Genomic DNA, 20,936 nt, shown 5'->3' with positions numbered 1-20,936 from the left:
AATATCCGAATAAATGCGAAGTTATAATGTTTATAATACATGGGTATGACATTTACATATATTTTGGGTTTGGTAAAGAAATTCCCAAACAGATGACCAACCTTTGTTTTTTCTTTTCATGTATCACTCTTGAACTATAATTTTAATTTTCCCCCACTAAATCTTATGTTAAATCTTCACCCTTTTATGGATCCCACTGAATAATGTGAGTTTTGTTAAAAATATAAAAATACACCAGCAAAATCAAAAAAGGGCATCTCGATTTATTTTGTTTTCAACAAACAAATATATACAAGCTTGGTCCACAGCCTCTGAAGAGTACAGACATTTTAGTAAATAGATAGTTTTATATAATTGAAAACCCCATTTTAAAAATTGTTCTGAACAGAACAAAAGTTTACGAATTATTTATTCAGTGGTTCACTTTTAATCTGCCAGATTCCTATTTGGTATTTAAACCATATGAGAAACAAGTCCTGTCCCATCTGCAACCAGCTCCAGAATGGTACAATCTTGGACCCTAAAAATAAAATACCTTCAGTCAAACACACAGAATACTGGTATTTCTTACAAAAAACATTATAAGAAAATAACTCTAACAAGCTTCCATTTTATTGCATATATAAACTGAAAGACTGAGACTGATTCTAATGTAATCCATTGGTATAAAGAAAAGTAAGTTCACAGTTAAGGTAGTTTAATTAAGCCTCATCTTAACCAGAGGACTAATTGTCTGTTATATGCAAACTGTGTTCATCATTGGTCATACACAAGGTTTTGAAATAACACAAATGGATCAATACAGATCACACTCAGCTAAGGGATGTTCCAGAATACTTAAATTTATTCCAGCTTTCTCATACAAGTTTGAAACCATCTGGTGATTCAACAAATAGCCTAGTGAGCTATTTGTGGTATAAAATGACAAACAACCATTGGTATTTTCAATGGTAAATTTCTGTTTTTGAATATGTATACATTAACCTTACTTAGACATACAGAAACATTGTACAGAAGATTACACAACTGAACATTTTTAGCATCTCAGTGAAGTTTATGATCAGGCTAATGGAGTGGTTGGCTAATCTATTTTCAATTTTACATAAATGACAATGGTTATAAAATTGTTATTGTTTTTAAAACTATATATATAAATTTGTTTATTATAATTTTATCATCTTTAGAGAACCTGAACAATTGTCTATTTTTTGTTAATCATCTTAACAGTAAGTATAAACTGTACTGTAGAACAGCAAGAAGGCCAACTTTTATTTTACATGCATTATCATTAAGAAGTTTTGTAAAAAAGACAGTTTTAGGTCTTTTTTTTTTATTACAAAATTGTAATATACTCGTTGCCAAGTGACACATCAGTTTCACTACAAACTTTGATATACTCATTACTAAGTAGCACACCAACCTCGGTACAAAACTGCGATATAAACATTTTGAGCACATGCTTATAATAAGTTTTCACACCCAGTCAAGCCACCTCAACACTTTTATTTTTTTAAAAAATGAGTTCCTTGTTATTAAGTTTTAAAACTGTGATATACTCAGCATCATGTGGCACATCAACCACAGTACAAAACTATGGTAAGATAAACATTGTTAAAAACCTTTAATAATACCAATAAGTATACTGCAGATCATCCAGTTTAACCACTTCATTTTAGTTATGCTAAACGTGCTTAAGGTCAGCTCTGTGGTTAGTGAACTCACCTTCTATTTCTGTCCACTTCACAGCCACTTCACTGATAGGAATTTGAAAGTACTGAGCTAGATACAGAAGTTCTACATCAAAGGCCCTGTTCATAAAACAGTATGAGAAACAAAACTAAAACATAAATTTTATTACACGATATTTTAATAAGCACAATTTAACTCAATACACTAAGTGCACCTATACGTGTATTAATTTCTATAGCATTAATAGTAAACATTTAAAAGGTATAGGTGCAATGATGGTGACCAATCTGTTGGATTTACTATTATGTATTTATTTCAATATCACTGTTTCAGTTAAATATATATTTAGAAATGCGATAAATCTCAAGTATAAGAATCAACAATATATGTTTTACAGAAGCACTACTGCACCATCAGTATTGTTGCCTAAGCCAAAATTTCTAGAAATTCTCCTAAAAAGGTAACCAATGCAACAAAGAGACAGTATATATATTGTTGGTTTGCTGCAGTTGGTATACCATACACCTCAGAAGCTATAACTGTGATTAAAGCTTATTACTCAGGAAACTACAGATATTTGACCTAGAAATTTATATATTTTGAACATAATAAATCATTTAACTTCAGTGGATTACCACTGAATGTTAGTATTTCTATGAGGACATTAGATAACTACAGCAGTAAAACAACTTGTGTGATTAGTGAAGAGCTTGTTAGCTACCTGTTAAGTGAACTGTACTGATATACACTTGAAATTAATTCACTCATCATGAACCGTCAATAAAATATTCAATTCCAGAGCATATAGAAAACTCAGTACTGTTTGCAAGTTTGTAAAACTTTGTATATAAATCAGTATTTGTGACAGCCATTATTATAAATTGTACTGTGGTTTGTATATTAAAATATATTTGTATTATGAAAAAAAAGTGTGTATCAATCTTGTTGGCAAACATCATAAATTTCATACAACTCTATATTTAATTAACTTCTAAACTTAAATTATGATTCAACTCAGTTTTAGGTTATTTGAAATCATAATGCATTACATAATAAATTGGAGACTCATTCGAAATAAATTCTAATTTTAATGTATGACCTTAATATCTACGAACCAAACACCTAAAGATATCTATTGATATTTTTAGTGCTACACAACAACTAATCAATGAATTGCATTCAGTTATAAATGAATTTGTAAAATGTGAAAAGTCGGATAATTTTAATTTTGTTGCTCCATTTTTATTTCTAATATGTAAATTTAAATACAACAACTAGTCAAAACAATGGAACTGTAATACAACTAAAAACATTTATGAGGTATATCATGTCAAATAAAACAATATGGCAGATTTAAAGACAATGGTGTAATAATAAACCCTCTTCTGTTAGGAGAGATGCCCATAAAACAAGTTTTTGCTTTACAAAATAAACAAGCTCACAATGTAGAAAATCTATCAAATAAGGCATAGAGGTTGTTTATAAGGTTACATACTGTAGTCATACAGTAACTGACAGAAATCTGTACTAATTAGGCTGGGAAATAACGTGTTGACTGAACTTTCACCAATATTATTACAAAAGTCAGAACATCAAACAATAATGAAAAACGACAATATCCGATTTACAATGTAATTTAACATTTAGTCAACCCAATAAGATTCTTTATGGATGTAGTTTGTTCAATCTAAGAAAATGAAGATTGTCATACAGTATTCCAAGTAGACTGGAAAATTAAATCCACTTACCAACGTTTCACATGTAGATTAGGAAACAAGAGCCTAGCTGCTTCACGAGTGAAAAGTTTAAAACCACACTGAGTGTCTCGAACACCTCTAACAGCAAAGAACCACACCATAAAGTGGAATCCAAACATCAAGAAGGTCCGAAATACTGATCTCTGTATAACACAGTGAACAGCTCACTTAAAAAATATTACATTATATCTATAAAATGTGTATATATGTTTCATTGTAAATATACACAAATATTATAATGATTACCAAAAAAAACAGTCACAAGAACAAATGGATAAGTATATTACATTATATCTACAGAGATGCCAACTATTTCAAATGACTGAGCATAATGATTGTAGACAGAGCCCTTTATCAGTTGCGGCTACTAGGCCTGACCAATGTCTCTAAGCTCTTTATTACAGTGGAGCGCCATTAAGCTGCGGACCAGTAAACAGCTAAATCGCTTAAGCTGTAGCAAGTCTTGTGAGCGAGGATTATCGCGGCTCACCGCTAATTTAAGAACGTGTAAAAATGCGGCTTACGAATTTAATCCTGGCTTTATAACCTCAAGGGAATATTTAAAAAGGATTTGCTTTAATTTGGGAAATAAATAAAATATATTACAATAGAAATCGACCGTTAATCTACCTTATCCGCTCTCTATGTCAGCTTTATGGAGGCCGCCATTGTTACCGAATCACACCTCTCCATACATTAAAGTTAATCCGCTGTAAATCCATGAAAAAGGGATCAGTAATTAAAGTATTATTTTAATTCGATAATCCAATATAATGATCACGCAATGGCCGGGTGAGGCTCCTCGGCGGAGCTGTTGGCGACTTCGCTTTTCAGTCACAAATGTTTAAGTTAGCGGTTAAGCAGGTTGACCCCAAATACCTCGGCTTAACAGCACTCCACTGTATTATGTTATTATTATAACTATTATTATTTATTACTGCTATAGATTGTTCATTTATCACTGTGTTTTGTGTATTTAATAAATAAATTTAAATTTTTTTGAAATTGTCTTATTTAGTTCAGAGTAACAAACATACTGGTAAAACAACACTGAACATGCACAAACAGTAAGCAGAAAAAGCCTTTGTGCAAGGACTAGTTTATATCATGTTTATGACACTTATTGTAATAGTTTTGCAGCTGTTGCAGCCTTTGCTTTCATGAGAATGTCTCTGGATGGTTGAGAGTTATAACAACATTATCCATTTGACTGCATACACATCTTGTGTGTTATACCTCTCAAAACTGAGGTGCTCAAGTTTGGTCTGAACTTGCTTTTGTTTTTAGTCACCAAACTAAATATCCTTTCACTGTCAGCATTAGAATGGAAGATCGTAAGAATTCCAAGCATAACCCAAAGAGAAATCTTTGATGACTTTCAGTTTTGGATCAGCAACCTCTGTATGAATCAGAAGTTCATCATTTAGAGGGAAATGTTTCATCATGTAATTTGTAACTCCAATATATTATTTCTTGACACTGGGGTAGAAGCTGATCAGGTCCAGGTCCTTTTCATATTTAACAATGTATTCCTTGGCAGCATTTCCAATAGAAACTACCTCATCAGATTTGTGTAAGGATTCATTGTTGTAGTTAAGTTCAGTGATGTTGCCTTCAAGATATTCTGGCTTGATGTATCTGACAAGTATATTTTTAACTTGTGTAATCAGAGTTCTATGCATAATGTGTATGCAAGGTTCTTCTCTTTGCAATATCAAATTGGCTTGCTCAAATAGAGGAATTGCAGACTGAAGAAAAAGACAAAATAACAAGTTCATTTTGTTGTCTGAGAAAACTGTTAACTTATATAACTTGCTCTGCACATAACTTTTCTTGGTTATTTCCTTGCTAGCTTTCGTTTTCTTCTCTTTTTTCATTGATTGTCTCTTCTTTAGTTCAAAGTCAAACTGCCTAAACATATATTGAGTTATATCAAATGTTTCTTTGTCTGCTTTTGAAGACTGTTGTCTTGTGTCCCTGTGTGGCTGAGAGGATATCCTGACTGTTAAATCCTTCTTGTGAACAATCACATTGGTGTTTCTATGCTGCTTAGAAAACAAGAAATACCCATCTATGCAAGCTCTGATTGGCTGACAAGCACTGATGACGTAACTATGGATTCCCCCAAGTATCCAGTATGGAGAAGCACCGCACTCAAACTATTGGTAGATGTCAGAGATACAAATATTTTTTATTATTTCAAGTACAAACATGATTATTGCAAGTAGCCATTTGGACTATGTCTTTATTTATTATCAAAATTTATTTGTATCTCACTAGAAATTTTCTTTTCACCCCTTTCAAGACCTGGGGAAACAATTTATCACTATTGTATAGGCCTATATAATATATAATAATTTGGGAGTTGCAACAAGTCGTAATATTTGTCTGTATGAGCGTATAGTCATAATGTATACACCTAAATCGTAATGATTATGCTCAAATCGTAATGGTTGGCATCTCTGTATCTATTAAATGTGTATATATCTTTCATTGCAAATACACACAAGTATTATAATGATTACTTAAAAAAAACAGCTGCAATAACAACCTACCTATATGGATAAGTATATTTTGAAAATACAGTGAATCAAAAATATTATATCATTTGTACACATCACCTCTTATGAATTTTTTTTTTTATATTAGCCCTATAGATGGATGTTTTAGGAATTAACAGACAAGTTGCAGAAATACAACTGTTGTATAGTTACAAACCTGTGCAATAGACTCCTTTTCCAAATGTGCTCTTGATCCCACAACCACCACCATACTTGCCTGAAGAAAAAAGTGAAGGTAAATTTATTTGTACTTACTTTATTATCAGTAAATAATATTACAAGTTGAGAGTAATCTCATCAAAAACTAAAGAACGAATATAATTTGGAAAATTTCCACAGCAAACTAATGTTCTGTGTAACAAAACCATTTCAGTCCAAAGGACTAAAACTGTACAGTAACTCAGTTGTGCGTAAGCTTGTCTCAATGTGACAGGTAGTTAAGGTCCTTTTTGTATATTAATTCTATGGTCTTTAGTAATGTAACTACACTTGTCATGATCGCAAGTGCTTATTACATATATAAGGGTAAATATTCTTCCCAATAACTTTACAAAACGTATAGAAATAATTTTGAAATTTTGAGCATTTGTGAGAAATTTTGGATTATGAAAAGATAAAAAGGACAAAAATAGAGAGAAAAAGAAAATCTAGAAATAAAAAGATTAGGGAAAAAACTATACATTGTCTACTGGCTTTTGTCATAAATGTGGTACTATTATAATTGTCCTTTCAACTGGTCAAACATGGTGAAAAATTCAGGAAAAATAAATACTTTGTTCTGTACATAAACATGTAAAAATGTAATTCAATTTTAAACCTTAGCATGAGTTAAGTCAAACTGTACTGTTGTCATGCATAAATTTACTGCAATATCTGCACAAAATGGAGTGCCTTGAGGTTCTAGTTGTATAAGAAATGACCATGTTTCATATTTAAAACAAAATTTCCCACTAACTACCTTTGGTGATATTTATCTCATGACACTCTCCACCTATGTTAGTACAATCTTTATCCTTGTTCTGTATGTAAACACATCATTCAGATAATGTTATCACTTTTCTTTAAGACTGACTCAATTCCAGTCTCTAACACCAGCTCCGATGTGGAGAAAGAGTTGGAGAGTGTGACAGGAGGCAAGTATAATTAAAAATATATATTTTCATTGGTCCTTCTACCTTATCAATGTGGGCGTTATCCACAAAGAAAGTATCTGCATAGATCATGGGTGTGTCAACAGAAGGTTAACACCTTCAGAGAGGAAACCACATTACATCCAGGACTTCATTCATTTACTGTGCATAGAAGTTTACATGATCTGTCATAATTATATATATTGGCAAGGTTCCAACCAGATAACCAAGGTTCTACTACTTAAGGGTAGAATTATGGGGCAATAGTCCCTATATCCCATGTTAGTGGCAAGGGCAATTGGATTACAATCTGTGTGTGTTTGTGTGTATGAACACACACTTATGAGTGGATCCAAACCTGTAGCCATAGAGTGGTGTGTTCCAAGCCACCAGAATCATGACAAGAAGATAAGCAAACCTGGAGTGGACAAATCTTATATTCATCTTGAAGAAGTCTGAAAGGGAACACCCCAGATTCGGAATGATGTAATCATGTATGTCTTACACAACTTTACAAAACCAGAACTCATCTGATTTGCAATTATGAACACTTATCCTCACTTGCTCCCAAAATCATGAGGAGAATGTGGAACAAATTTCACTCAATGAAGGACTCATGATAGGACAACTCTGCAAGTGGAATTATGAGAAGACAATTGAATCTTTTCCATGATCAATGAATTGAACCAATACTGATCAAGAAGAAGAGCAAAGCTCAACCAAACTAGAGAGCTGAGCATTAAACCTGAACTAGTATTATGAGTATGCTCCCAAGTATACTGGTATCTCTCCTACTGACAGCAATGTCTGTAGGTCAGTAGCAATGAATGCAAACTTTCTTTAAAGGTGATACATGGCATATGATAATCAGGTCAGATGTAATACCAATGAGAAAACTGGAATGGTCATGTGGGACCAAGGACTCAAAACAACTTGTATGTTTGCATGCTTATAAGATGTAAATCACTCAGGAAATGTGCAGATCACATTATGCTATCAAATTACATTACTCACGAGCTACAACAACTTGTACAAGCAGATCGTGTGTGTCTTGTAAAACTTTTTTCATTATTATTATTTATTTATTTTATTTAATCTAATCTTAACTAACCTAAATATATCCTTATTTATACATTTTAGTTGTTTTTATAATTATACTTAAAGAAGAAACATGAAAAACAAGAAATAAAATACTTATCAAATCTTATTTTTTCTTGTTCTTGGTTGTCGAAAAGAGTTAACCCTAATTCATTTATACTACTCATATTATTGCAATTAATTATTGATAATTAAATAATGCTCCAAACAATACATACTGAAACATACAAAAAGTAGATATATTATCTAACCTCTCAAAATTCTTCTAGCATTCTATCTCTGAGACAACAGTCGTTACAAATTAATCAAAGCTAGTCATTAACTTTCTCATGAGAACAATGTTCACACTCTGAGTAAAACTGACATTTAATGGTTCAGAACATAATGTTATACAACACATTATTTTGGAGATAAAAAAAACTTGAGTTTCTATTAGTTATAGGTAATATATAATTAAACGTAAGAGTGAACGATTAACAAAATACTGAAGAGGGATGTAACAGGTAAGCGTGGCAGGAAGGGTCTTGTTTCCTATTCAGTATCTCTGTAACCAAACATAGTTTAAGACTATAATAAATGTGGTTTATCTGAGCAATGATGATTTTATAGAGAGTAATTTATGTTTAATTCCATACTTTTTCGAGGGGTGGTAGATAAAATACAGATGATGGCATGCTAAGAAAAAATGTATCATGTGTGCCTCACTATGATAAATTCGGGACTTTTTAAAATATTGCCTTGTAGAAGTAAGAACTTAAAACTTCTATACTATTAACATATGGATTATTAACTGATATTTTATGCTATTCTAATTGTTATAACATAAACAAAAAGTAGTCTAATAAAATATTGAATACAGGACACTAAAACTTTGTGTTGCATGCAGTAAACAAAATACCTGTGTGAATATGGTTAATCAAAGTATTTGTGAAGAGATAACACTCTGGAAGAGATGGCAGTAAAGGAACCAATATCTTAACAACCCTTCAAGATTGAAGAATGATACTAAGAAAACTGGGGAATCTTACTGCATCAATATTTATGATCCCTTGTCATATAAAAGACCAGAAAAAAGATCTCTTGTACTCTCATTTTAAAAGGTATGTACAGAGGATTTGAGTGATGCCTGCATTCAGAGAGAAAACAACTATCCATGCAGTCAGAAAAATGAAATTAAAAATACTTAAACTGTTGGCATATTGAATTGGACCAAGAATACACATCCCAGCCCTGAGAATGAAGCTTGCCTTGGTTGTTTCTGAAATTAGAACCAAGATGTGATGTTCTGACAATTGGCAAGATGGTGCCAGCAGTATCAAGGTGATGAGAAAAAAAACAAACTTGTACAATATAGCAGAACCCATGTGAAGCAGATGCTTGTTCAAAGAGGAAAAAACCTGGAGCTGCAACACTTGACCCTTGCACACAAAAAAATACCAGAAGTGATGGGTTTCCATAATCATGGCAACGTGCAGCCAGATACAACAAACTCGGACATCCACAATTTCAAAAATAATGTCAACTCAAATTGAGGAATGAGTAACTTGTGAGCCTTGGAGAATCTAGGCATTAATATCAACAAAAATGGTCAATGGCTGGACACCAATCTCCTGTCTTCTTATCTTAGGTCAAACAACCAATGGGAATAAAATCTTGGAATAATTTGCATGACTCTTACCATTCCTTGACCAACTAAACTCTAATACCGATAGAACTAAGTTCCCAATCCTAAGGATCTGCAGGAGATGGAAATTCTTTGGGTTGGATGGATAAAAGTGGTAAAAATGTAAAATAAATTACTAATCCTGACTCAAGGATCTTTAGTGTTCCTGAATCCATGGGTGAAGTTGCCACACAACCAGACATTCTCATAGCTGAGCCTCCCCCCAGACCTTGATGGCAAACAATAATCACTGACACTGCTGGCAGCAATCCAAAGCAGCAGAACCCTTAAGTTTCAACAGAATGTATCTTGGATTGCAATGTACTGAGAAGCCAATGTCAGGGTTCAGAACACATGAAGATGGGTGTAACTATGATCCCCTATGGGAGCTGATAAAATTCAAGAAACCAACAACAACAGGAATAAATGTAGAAGCCAAAAGCTGAACCAATGTGCATGCTAAGAATGGTTTCAGCTTGTCATCACTGAAAATGATGATCTGGCTAGTTTTCCAACAAAGTGAAATAAATGGAAATCAAATGTTGGATTGTAGAGTTGTTTGTCTATAGACTTATCCTGTCCCATTAGGGAACACTAATCTATTCAGCTTAATTATAGAAACTCTGCTTTTGACCCAGAAATTCAAGGAGCAGGTATAATATTTGAGAATCTAAAAAATTCTTCCACCTGACAGTGGTAGGCTAAATCACAAAGTTCCGTCAACCATGCTTGATAAGACATAACTATCCCTTCACGTAACTGAGAACTAAGCATCACAGGAGGAACCACAATGTCTGTGAATGAATAGAAAACTATAAATTTGTACCTGGGTCTCTTAGCCATTATATTAGGTGCAGCTTGAAAAGCAATCAAGGAAGGACCCAAAACATCACTCTTAATGAAACAAAAGAAGAAAACAAATCAAAGACAGTTTATCTCAAAGTGGCCTCCTTTTTGTTTTTATATGTCATTTAAAGACTGTGTTGATTACCATCGATTGGAATAGTATTTGGTGAAATATGTTTGTTTTCTTGGAGCAATGCAACAATGGGCCATCTGTTGTGTCCACTATATGGAATAAAATCCCAGATTCCAGCACTGCAAGTGTGAAAACCCACCACTGTTCCACAGGGTGAATGAAAAGCCAACAGACTAAAAAGAAAGGCAGGAAAAGATTTCCTCTAAAATGTCAAGGATTTTTTTTATAAAAATCAACTAGATAACACAGAGATTGTTCAAAGTATTTCCAAACGATCATTGTACTGGGAAATTTAGTAGTGATGCTTTGTTGAGAAAACATCATAAAATTATCTGAATGAAATGCTTATATACAGTACCAGGATAGAGGGTGCACTGATGTAGGTGGAGAGTGTCATGAGACAAACATTGCCAAGGGCCATCAAGTGAAGTATAAAAGACTGGAGCAAGTGATAAAGATCAGATCAATGATTAGATAGGCAAATGAAGAAACCCTGGCAGTTGAGTAATAGCTGTATGTGTGTGAATGAAGTAGGTTTTGGAATTTGTCCCACTTCTGGAGAAATGTATGTGGATGTTCATGATAGTGCCTAATAGAACTTAGGAAAGTCCACAAACATGGACAAAAATATTAACCTCTTTATACCTATCAAACAATTTTTTGTACTTTATAAACACTTGTATCTATACCTTATCTGCAAAATCTTTCATACTCTCTTCAAGTTTCTCAATGTCTGAAAACTTTGTGGCTCCATCAGCATCAGCAAAAGCAAATACTTTCCACGAGCACATCATTCCCTGAAAGAGAAATAGAATTTGTAAAGCAAGTTCATCTGACTAAAATTTTTCTACAGTTATAAACAAACTAGTTTCCATGTATGGTAACAAAACTGTTGTTTTCTTTTGCAATAGCTCAGCAATAAAATTCCTAATTTCTAAAAATCATTTCAAGAGAAAGAGGAATAATATAAAACCATTTTCCATGAAGTTTGAAATTTAAAGCTTGTACTTTAATTTCTTTGTTTGAAATGACTGTTTTATTAAACCATGATTTAAGGAAAACAGAAACTTTGTGTGTTTGTTACATTATATAAACACCCCTGAACACAAGTACAAAATTCATCTATAGATATTGCAAATGGTTAGATTAATCACACAAAGTTAATTGTTTTCAGGCAGTGACTAAAGGAAAAATAGTAAAGGCTTTGTTTTTGGAAGCAGATACATTTCTATAAATACTTCATTAGAACCTGTATTGCATATCAGTCAGTATCTGTTTTTTATAGGTCAAGGAGGTACGTGTAATGGATTCACCATTATATATTTACTTGAATACTTATGCTTGTTTCAGTACAGTTTTCTTTTTTTGCATGTGATGTACACTGTTGGCTATATGTTGCACAAGTCCCATCTGTTCTCTAAAGTTGTACAAAAATCTTGAGAGCAAAATCAACAATATTTGTTTTACAACAATATTAGTGCTTTTAAACATTGTTCAAACTTGTGTTTTCATATAAAGCAGCTAGACAAGAGACAGTAATAGAAGAATATTATTAGTCAGTGTTACAGGCCTCAGAATCTATAACTGTGATTAATGCCTATTAATCAGAAAACTACAAAACTGAACCAGAAAAGTTTGTAGATTTTGAACATTGTGAACTGTTTAACTTCAGACGTTAGCATTTCTACGAGGACATTAGATATTGTCATCAGCAAAAGCTTATAGATGCTCCAAGCTACCTAACTATCAAAAGAAGTGCACAGGTGTATTAATTAAGAAATAATTTGCTCACTGTGAACATCAATAAAAGATTCATTTCTCGACCGGATAGAAGACTCAGTATAGTTTGTAAGTTACAAAACAGTTGTAAATAAATCATTATTTGTAATAACCATTATTATAAATTGTATTGTTGTTTGTGTGTTACAAATATTTGTGTTAAAAAAAACGTTTGTATCAATCTTATTGGCAAGTATTACAAATTTGATACATATTAACAATAAACTTCTAAATTCAAATTTCGATTTATTTGAAATAATAATACATAACAATATAAATTGGAGACTTGTCCAAAATAAATTACAATGTAACAAATAGAATACAATGAAGAAAATATTTTCTGTGCATACATCTTGTTACAGAAAAACTTGGGATTCTGTGACACTGGTTTTTTTCAAAACACCTATACATAAAAGTGATTTGAGCTCTGCTTACAGTTCATTATAGGAAGAATTAGTAATTAACTTACAGTAGTCAACTAGCCTAGCACGTTAGGTAACAGACCTAATTTTAAAATGGTTTCTTTCATTAACTAGGCTAGTATGTTTGTTCTCCTGACCTCTAAAGGGCTTGTTCCACCAACTAGATTAGCATGTTATATATTTTGTATATCCAAAGGACTTAGTCCACCAACTAGGCTAGCATATAATATATTCTTGGTCTTGAAAGGGCTTATACCACCAACTAGACTAGCATCTTATGTATTCCTGGTCTCCAAAGGACTTGTTCAACTAACAACACTAGCATATTCTGCATTCCTTCTCTTGAAATAAATTATTATGTCAACTGGACTAGCATATTTTATATACTGGTCGACACAGGGCTTATTCCACCAACTAGACTAAGCATATTATTATTCATTATCTTATTTTGTGATTCCTCATAAACAGAGGAATATATATATAAAATAAAGAAGATAATAATAAAAAGCAGCAAGAAATAATAAGAATACATCAATGGGGGAGACAAAAAACTGTCCTTAAAGTTAGTATTCCAGCTACCAGTGTGATGTCTGGACATAAATACCAAGATGTTAAGGTACTACTACACTAAACCCAACTAATATTATTAATACAGCTTCCAACCTCCACCCTTTATTAGGTGTACTTTGTTTGACAATATTCAATGGCTACAATCCTCAATCTCAGAAACTGAAAAGACAGATCACGAGACCAGTCTAGTCACTAGGCATCCAGGGAGAATCAAACAGATAGATGTAATCAACAACCCAAAGGTAATACAACAGATATACAGTAAGATAGTAAGAAAAGGTGAAATATGAAAATGTACAATGTACTAAATCCAACTTTATTTATTATACATCAACTGGAAAACAGTCTATACATCTCTCAAACTTTACAATGATCAGTAGAATGTTCTCCAATGAGTAATACAATTTGGATGTGAAATGAAACCAAAATGACATTCTTAAGGTGATTGAGAAAACATGGAAAAGATCTGTGAACAATGTGTACAAAAGAGGCAGAAGGCTCCATCAGTACTGAAAGGTGGCAGATATATTGCTTTTTGACTTCCTATAAGGGAAGCTAATATCTCACAATCGTGAAATAAATACCTGTAATGAAAAAAATAAATATGTTGAGGAAACTGAGATATAGAATGTCAAATGCATCAATTCAAGAAGAAATTAAAGACAGCAAGGGACAAATGTCAGCACGAATTGGCTAACAATCAAGCCACCAAGATCATCTTTGATAAAACAACAAACAATTGCCAGCCGTGAAGCCATAGTTGTTTAGTTATAATATGAAAAATGGACATACAAGGCTGACGTAAAAGATGTTCTCATACAAGTAATGGGGTAATTTATCTCTGAAAAAGTTGATGTGACAGCAGAAACTATGGTTGGAATAATCAAATTGGAACAATGAGGAGAGCTTGATATCTTGGCTATATCAGTGAAAGAAGGCAGAATGGAGGGTAAGCATAATGGAATAGATTATCTCAATTATGACTTAAAGTATTCCCTTTCGTGATAATAGATCTAGAATTGGAGACCATTAGAATTGAAGAATGGTTGTCCATCATTGTGAAGCCATAAATCAATGGATAACCCAACCATTTATATAAAACCATTGAAAGAACAAAGGTTGGGTTATCCACTTTGTGTGGAAAACCCAATGATCTTGGGACTAGGACAATCACAGGGGTAAAAGATTGAAATGAAGTAGAAAAAGGATACTATTCATAATATCTCATTTAAAGGAAGTATGTGCGAGAACAAGCCAAGAGAGAACCTTTGTGAAGTAAACCATCATCCTTAAAGTAGAAAGGATATCTCTGGTGCTAAGTGTAAAAAGACAGCAGTTTGCTGAAGAATCCCTCTATTGTGTTGATCTAAAATCAGTTGGTAAAAACTTATATTGGGTGTTGTGAATGATAAACCCGAGAGACATAAATTAAATTTGTCCTGTAGACAAAGCAAGAAGAAACCAGTTGTCCATATAAAAGTGGAAGTTAATGTTGAATAATTGGAGATGATTGATAAAGCCTTAACTACATGACACAAAACGTATTATGCAAAAGCCAGGACAAACAGAAGGGAGTAAACTGATAAACTTCCTGTGCATCGATAAAATGTATAAAAGGGCAAGATGAAGGATGAATCAAGGTATCTAAGCATCTTCATCATCCACCATTATCATCCAATGTGCTCATCATAGAAACTTTTGTAACATTCTCATATTTTTCATTTTGAAATGAAGAGCAATTTCTCTGAGATTAGATGGATCTATCATAACTTCAACCTCTCAGTTTCTTTGAAATTACAAAAAAAACATGAATACAAATGGTGAATCATTTCTTCAGTTACTTTTCTTTTTTTTTTGTAAGAGATCTGAAATTTCCTGATTCAAAATTTGTAAATAAACTAGATTAGAAGGAGATAATGAAAGTAATGAGAAAGACCAGACTGTAGAATCCACTAAACTCAATGATCCACAAGCCAAGGGTATTACATATAATAAATTAACCTAGATAACTACCCTAAAATGACACAAATCATAGCATGCAAATAAAAACAATGATGAAAAGGCAAGAAAGAAGATTCTCTCACCTAAAACGAGTTAGGGGTCTAGTACTTCTGAAGAAAGACATGTTGTAGAAGATGACCCTATTAAAAGGCTACAATTGTCAACAATAAATACCTGGCTTATAGCAGAAAAGCTGAGCTTATGTGGTTCCTCCCTTACTGCTTGTTCAATAACCCACTTTGAAGGTGGGAGATTGAAAACTTTTTGCAACATGATACATGTAATGCATTGTAAAACTCAGATGTTGTTGACAGGTCAACTGGTTGGTTCTTGGGATTTATTGACACAAAGCAACATGGCTATCTGTGCCAAGCAAATGGTATGAAAACTAAAACAAAAAGTAAAACTTTATACAGAGTAAAAATAAATTAAGTTAAAAGTGAAAACAATGTCTAAAAATTAGGTAAAAAACTCAAATAAAAGTAAAAAAGGTAAAAACACAACCAATCTGGACAGTGTCTCCATCACTAAGATGTCAAACATCAGGTGTAAACCCTTAAAGAAGACATGACTAAAATGGTGCTGATGCTCACATTCATAACAACATCACAAAAGTAAAACATGGGCAGTTGTGATTTGAGTGTCACTAGAGTCACACATTGACAGATCAATCCCACATAAAAAAAAAGTAAAAACATTGTGACCAGTGTGTAGCCTTAGCTGAGGCAACTTTTTCCTGTCAATCCTTATGGAAACAAAATGGCCCAACAACAGCTGTAGGATGATCTGAGAAAACTTGTTAGGAATTTGATCACCCCAAATCAAATGTCAACTGATGCAAAGCTAGGTCCTAACCATAGGACCATAGTTTACATACAGAACAGAAACAGTGTCAGTGTAAAGAGACAGTTAATGTTCTGCTTAGCTTCCGCATGACCTAAGGCAAGAGAAATGGCTACAACTCAGCAGTGAACACAGAAATTGTAGAGGATAATATCCTGTGAGCAATCACCGAGTCACAAAAACCATGCTGGAGCCCACAAAATCATCTGATAACAAATCATCCATAAAAATGAAAACAGAAGAAATGTTTGAAAAATATTTGGCAAAGAGAAAATGGTACTATCAGTTTGAAGTATCTATCTTCCTCAAATGACTCAAAGAAAGGTCACAAGTAGGGATGGTAATTAGCCTTGGCAGGATGGGCTGATCATCAGACCCAGCAACATCATCCAATGACAAACCCACTTTAGCTAGTTATGGGTGGATACAAAGACCAAAGGGAAGAATGGCAGATCATGTATTCTAAAAGAGTACAGCCCATCAAGGGTGGAAGACACAACCCTATGTGGGATGCTGTTGTAATGATTGAAGACTGGTAGCATACTGAAAAGAAAGTTGTAGATGGAGGTGAAGAGAAGGTTCATTGGACTTTAGACTGGCAAAGTGCAGAGCCAAAGCACCAAATTGTGTACAGATTCCAACATTTTCAAGGCAGAGAGCTTTAGTAGAACCATAGACCAGAAACCCATAGTTCAACTTGGAACATATGAAGGTATGGTAAATTTTAAACACAGATCATCAAACAGGATGTTCAGGGTCCTTGTACAATTGATACAAAACTGCTTAATGTGAGAAATGAATTTAAGCTATAGCTCAAGATAAGCCCTAAGAACTTTGCCTCAGAAACCATAGGAAGAACAACAAAACTGAGATGGAGCTCAGGATCAGTGTGTAAACCCCACTGGTGGCAAAAATTAATACAAATATTTTTTAGAGGAAGGAAATGCAAAAGCATTTGCTGTGATCCACTTCATCAAGCAATGACTGATAAGAAATATAGAAGTCATCAACACAGAGACTGTTTGCAACAGTAGGAGGAAGTTGTTGAGTGATAGCATTAATCTTAATACCGAAAAGTGTGAAACTTAAAAAACAGCCCTGAGAAAGGACTGGAAAAGGAGTTGAACTCATATGGACTTGGAATTGCCTGTCAAGAAGAAATTATGAATAAAAATGGGTAAACAAACATGCAACCCACATGAAGGGAAGTTCTTCAAAAATCCAAACTACTGTGTAGCATCATTATCCTTTTAAAGATGAAAGAAGACAAAAACAAAACAAGATGCTCTCTCTTGAGGAAGGCTTCCCTGACTGAGGTCTCAAAACAAATAATGTAGTCCACGGTAAAGCCCTGTCAACAAAAACCACATTAGGTGGGTGAGAAAAAGAATCAAAGAAGATGTACATTAACCATCCTCTCCAAGATGTTACAAAGACAGCTAATCATAGCAATTGGATGATAATTTGAAGGAATCTTGTGATCCTTTCAAAGCTATGAAAAAGGGAGAACAACAGCCTTGTGCCAAGCTTCATAAAACACATTCTCCTATCAAATTCAGTTAAAAACAACCACAAGAAGAGCAAGGAAAGCAGGAGAAAGATGGTGCAGCATCTCATCAAAATATCAAGTTCAGCTGATGTGCTGCAAGACCAGTAAAGAGCAATCTTAAATTTCACAAGTGTAAACTGGTGATTAAAATTGTAGAGAAGATAAGTCTGAAAGGAAAACAGCAATCTGTCATCCAAAGACTTGATGGCCAAGAAGACAGGAAAAGAGACAGAAGTACTGGAAAGGTGGAAAAATTTTCCCCAAAAGCAATGCTATATACATCAACATCATCCTGGCCATTGAAAAGCAAGATGGAAAAAGGATGGAAATAATACTTTCCACTGACCTTCAGAATCTTGTCCCAGATAACTTTGGAAATCTTGGAAGAAGAAATACTGTCTCTGATGACTGACCATGGACTCACTGGAAAACAACATGGTTAGAAAGAGTGGGATACCTGCAAAAATAAAGATCCTTCCCTGTGAGGTCACCTAACCATGTACAGAAATCCATCTCAAGGGGTTTGTTGACAAAAGGCACATAACTACAAAAAAAGTCTACAGTACTTTGAAGCCAAGTCTACACGATATGAAATATGAACCACACAAAGAAAAACTAATCATTCAAAGCACAATTAAACCCAGAGACTCTGCAAATAATTTTCATAATCTGTTTATCACACCTCTTTACTAGGATTGTACCCTAATTTATGGATTTAAAAAACAAAATATATTAAACATATTAACTGTAACAGCTACTATAAATTGGTTTATAAATGAATTGTTTAAAATACATTTACTTTGAAAATAAATAGCCAAACAGATTTTTCTTATATTGAAAACAATACAAAGCAAAAAAAGAATTGGATCACTTGTTTTAAAGAACAGGGAACATAAATACTACATATTACTGCTGAAGCTACATGAATTCTCAATATATATTAAACCACAGTTGAGAACCAAATTCAAATAACATAAAAAAATCTCACATCTTTCACAACAGCTCCTTTTCCACGATTCTCCTTACACAGTAAGAGCCGAACTTTATTTATTCCAAACTTACGACTGTACTGCAGAGCAACCTCTGCTGTATCATCAGTGCTTCCATCACTCACAATCAGTACTTCATAACTAAACTCCTCAACCTTGCTCTGAAAAGAAATCATACGAGCTGATAAAATTAATACAATAAAACATGTTGCATATTAATATCTTTCATACATATTGATAAGTATCTACAATATTTGAAGAAAACAAAAAAATAGTTTTCTTTTAACAACAACAAGAACAGTTCTACATTAGGTTTATTGTAGTTTTAACAAATAAACACATTTTGCTTATACAGTAAAATGATTATGGCAAGAAATATCAAACATTCGGTATAATGGCCATGAGTCCTGACAACCTCAAAGACAATTTAACTTCTGTAACAAGTTTTTATACTTGTCAATTTAATGACTGCCACATAACATATTCTAAAAACTAGTTGCAGTAACATTCAGTGAACCACTTATTTTTTACCCCCTAAATCCCTAAATACTTGGTGTGTATTATAGCAATCATGCCTTATAAAAAACATGGAGACAAATAAAACTTACAGTTCCAAGTTAACAAACTGAATCAGCAACAGGTTATTTAATAGATAAAGTCCTAGAACAAAAACACAGCACACAATCATAAGATTGAAATCTATAATGCATTCTACATACAAAGATCTCTAATGTTTATCAAATTTATTAAAATTTTAGTAAAATGGGTGTAACTAAATTGTTCGCATACACAAGTAAAGCTACTGACTGTAACTACAATTATTCTAAGGGTTTGGTCGATTATATTTATAACTAAGAGCTCCACATTTAAATTATAACAAGTTAATTATATTTTTAGTGTACAATGTAAAGCTCATTAAAGCTACAATAATGCTTAAAATAAACTCAAGTTAGACAACCAGTATACTACTACTTTTTGTTAAGTTACATTTAACTCTAGGAAAATGATTAATTGTTTTTGAAAACATGAGTTTTTTAAAACTGAAGTATTCCACGTAGGTTCATCTAATTGCTTGAGTCAAAGTTTCTATAAATCTTGTAACCTTATGCATCACAAATAAAATGATACAAGCTATTGAAACATTGCATTCCCTTACTTTCATAAAACATTTTCAAAGTTAACAGTGACTGTACATAAAAAAACAACCATAATTAGTTAATGGTTTAACTAATAAGTAATTTATAAAAACAAAATCTATGAATACTTCAACTGCCTCATTTGAAGATTAAACTTTCAGAAATTATACATCCAAAGCAAGCACATGCTTAACACTCAAAGTGTGATACAGTATCTGCTAGGTAGCCCACATGGCCACTTAAAATCAAAAGTGCCACTAAAGTTTGACTACACAAAAATTGATCTAAGTGGTTCTCAACCAGGAAGAACTTGTGACAAACCATGAATGGACCATAAAGCACTCATCAGTTATGTAGAATTCACAAACATCATTTCTGCAAATACCTGCGCAATGAAAGTTTAGCTAAGGTATCCCCACTTCATTGTGCTATCCATGTTAGTGAGCAGTGAAGCTGAGAACAAAGTTGCTTTGTTTTTTTTGCTGTGAATCCCAGATTAAGATATCCTGATGGATTTGAAAGTTTTAAACTAAAATACCTACCAAGAATGGACCTGAAAAAATAACCAAGGACAGTCAAAAATGTAATTTTTCTTTGCCTCACTCACAAAATCTTCAACTAAACAACTACCAATGAGGCAAAATAATTAAATTTGAAGATTGTTTTTGTGTTTTGATGAAATAATTTGAAAATTACTGTTGTTAAAGCATGAGAGATTTATTCAAGGTAAACAAGGATATCTAACACTTCATAATAAAAATTAGAGAAAA

At 33.0% G+C, this 20,936-nt stretch overlaps 1 protein-coding gene across 2 annotated transcripts in view; it reads right to left on the bottom strand.

The window, feature by feature from the left end:
- Positions 1–247: 247 nt before the first annotated feature.
- The window catches only part of LOC143247515 (dolichyl-phosphate beta-glucosyltransferase-like), a 54,610-nt gene continuing 33,921 nt past the window's right edge, over positions 248–20,936 (bottom strand). For both annotated transcript variants that reach the window (XM_076495765.1, XM_076495766.1), the window contains exons 4-9: positions 19,030–19,191; positions 11,567–11,674; positions 6,165–6,224; positions 3,438–3,589; positions 1,723–1,808; positions 248–520 (exon numbers count right to left, since the gene is read on the bottom strand). In XM_076495765.1, the coding sequence (XP_076351880.1) occupies positions 405–520; positions 1,723–1,808; positions 3,438–3,589; positions 6,165–6,224; positions 11,567–11,674; positions 19,030–19,191 (684 nt within the window). In that variant the 3' untranslated portion in view covers positions 248–404. The remainder of the gene's footprint in view (positions 521–1,722; positions 1,809–3,437; positions 3,590–6,164; positions 6,225–11,566; positions 11,675–19,029; positions 19,192–20,936) is intronic.

Source organism: Tachypleus tridentatus, chromosome 3, assembly GCF_004210375.1.
Source record: "Tachypleus tridentatus isolate NWPU-2018 chromosome 3, ASM421037v1, whole genome shotgun sequence".
NCBI lineage: Eukaryota > Metazoa > Arthropoda > Merostomata > Xiphosura > Limulidae > Tachypleus > Tachypleus tridentatus.
Note: the sequence above shows the minus strand (reverse complement) of the source record. Positions and strands in the feature narration are given on the sequence as shown.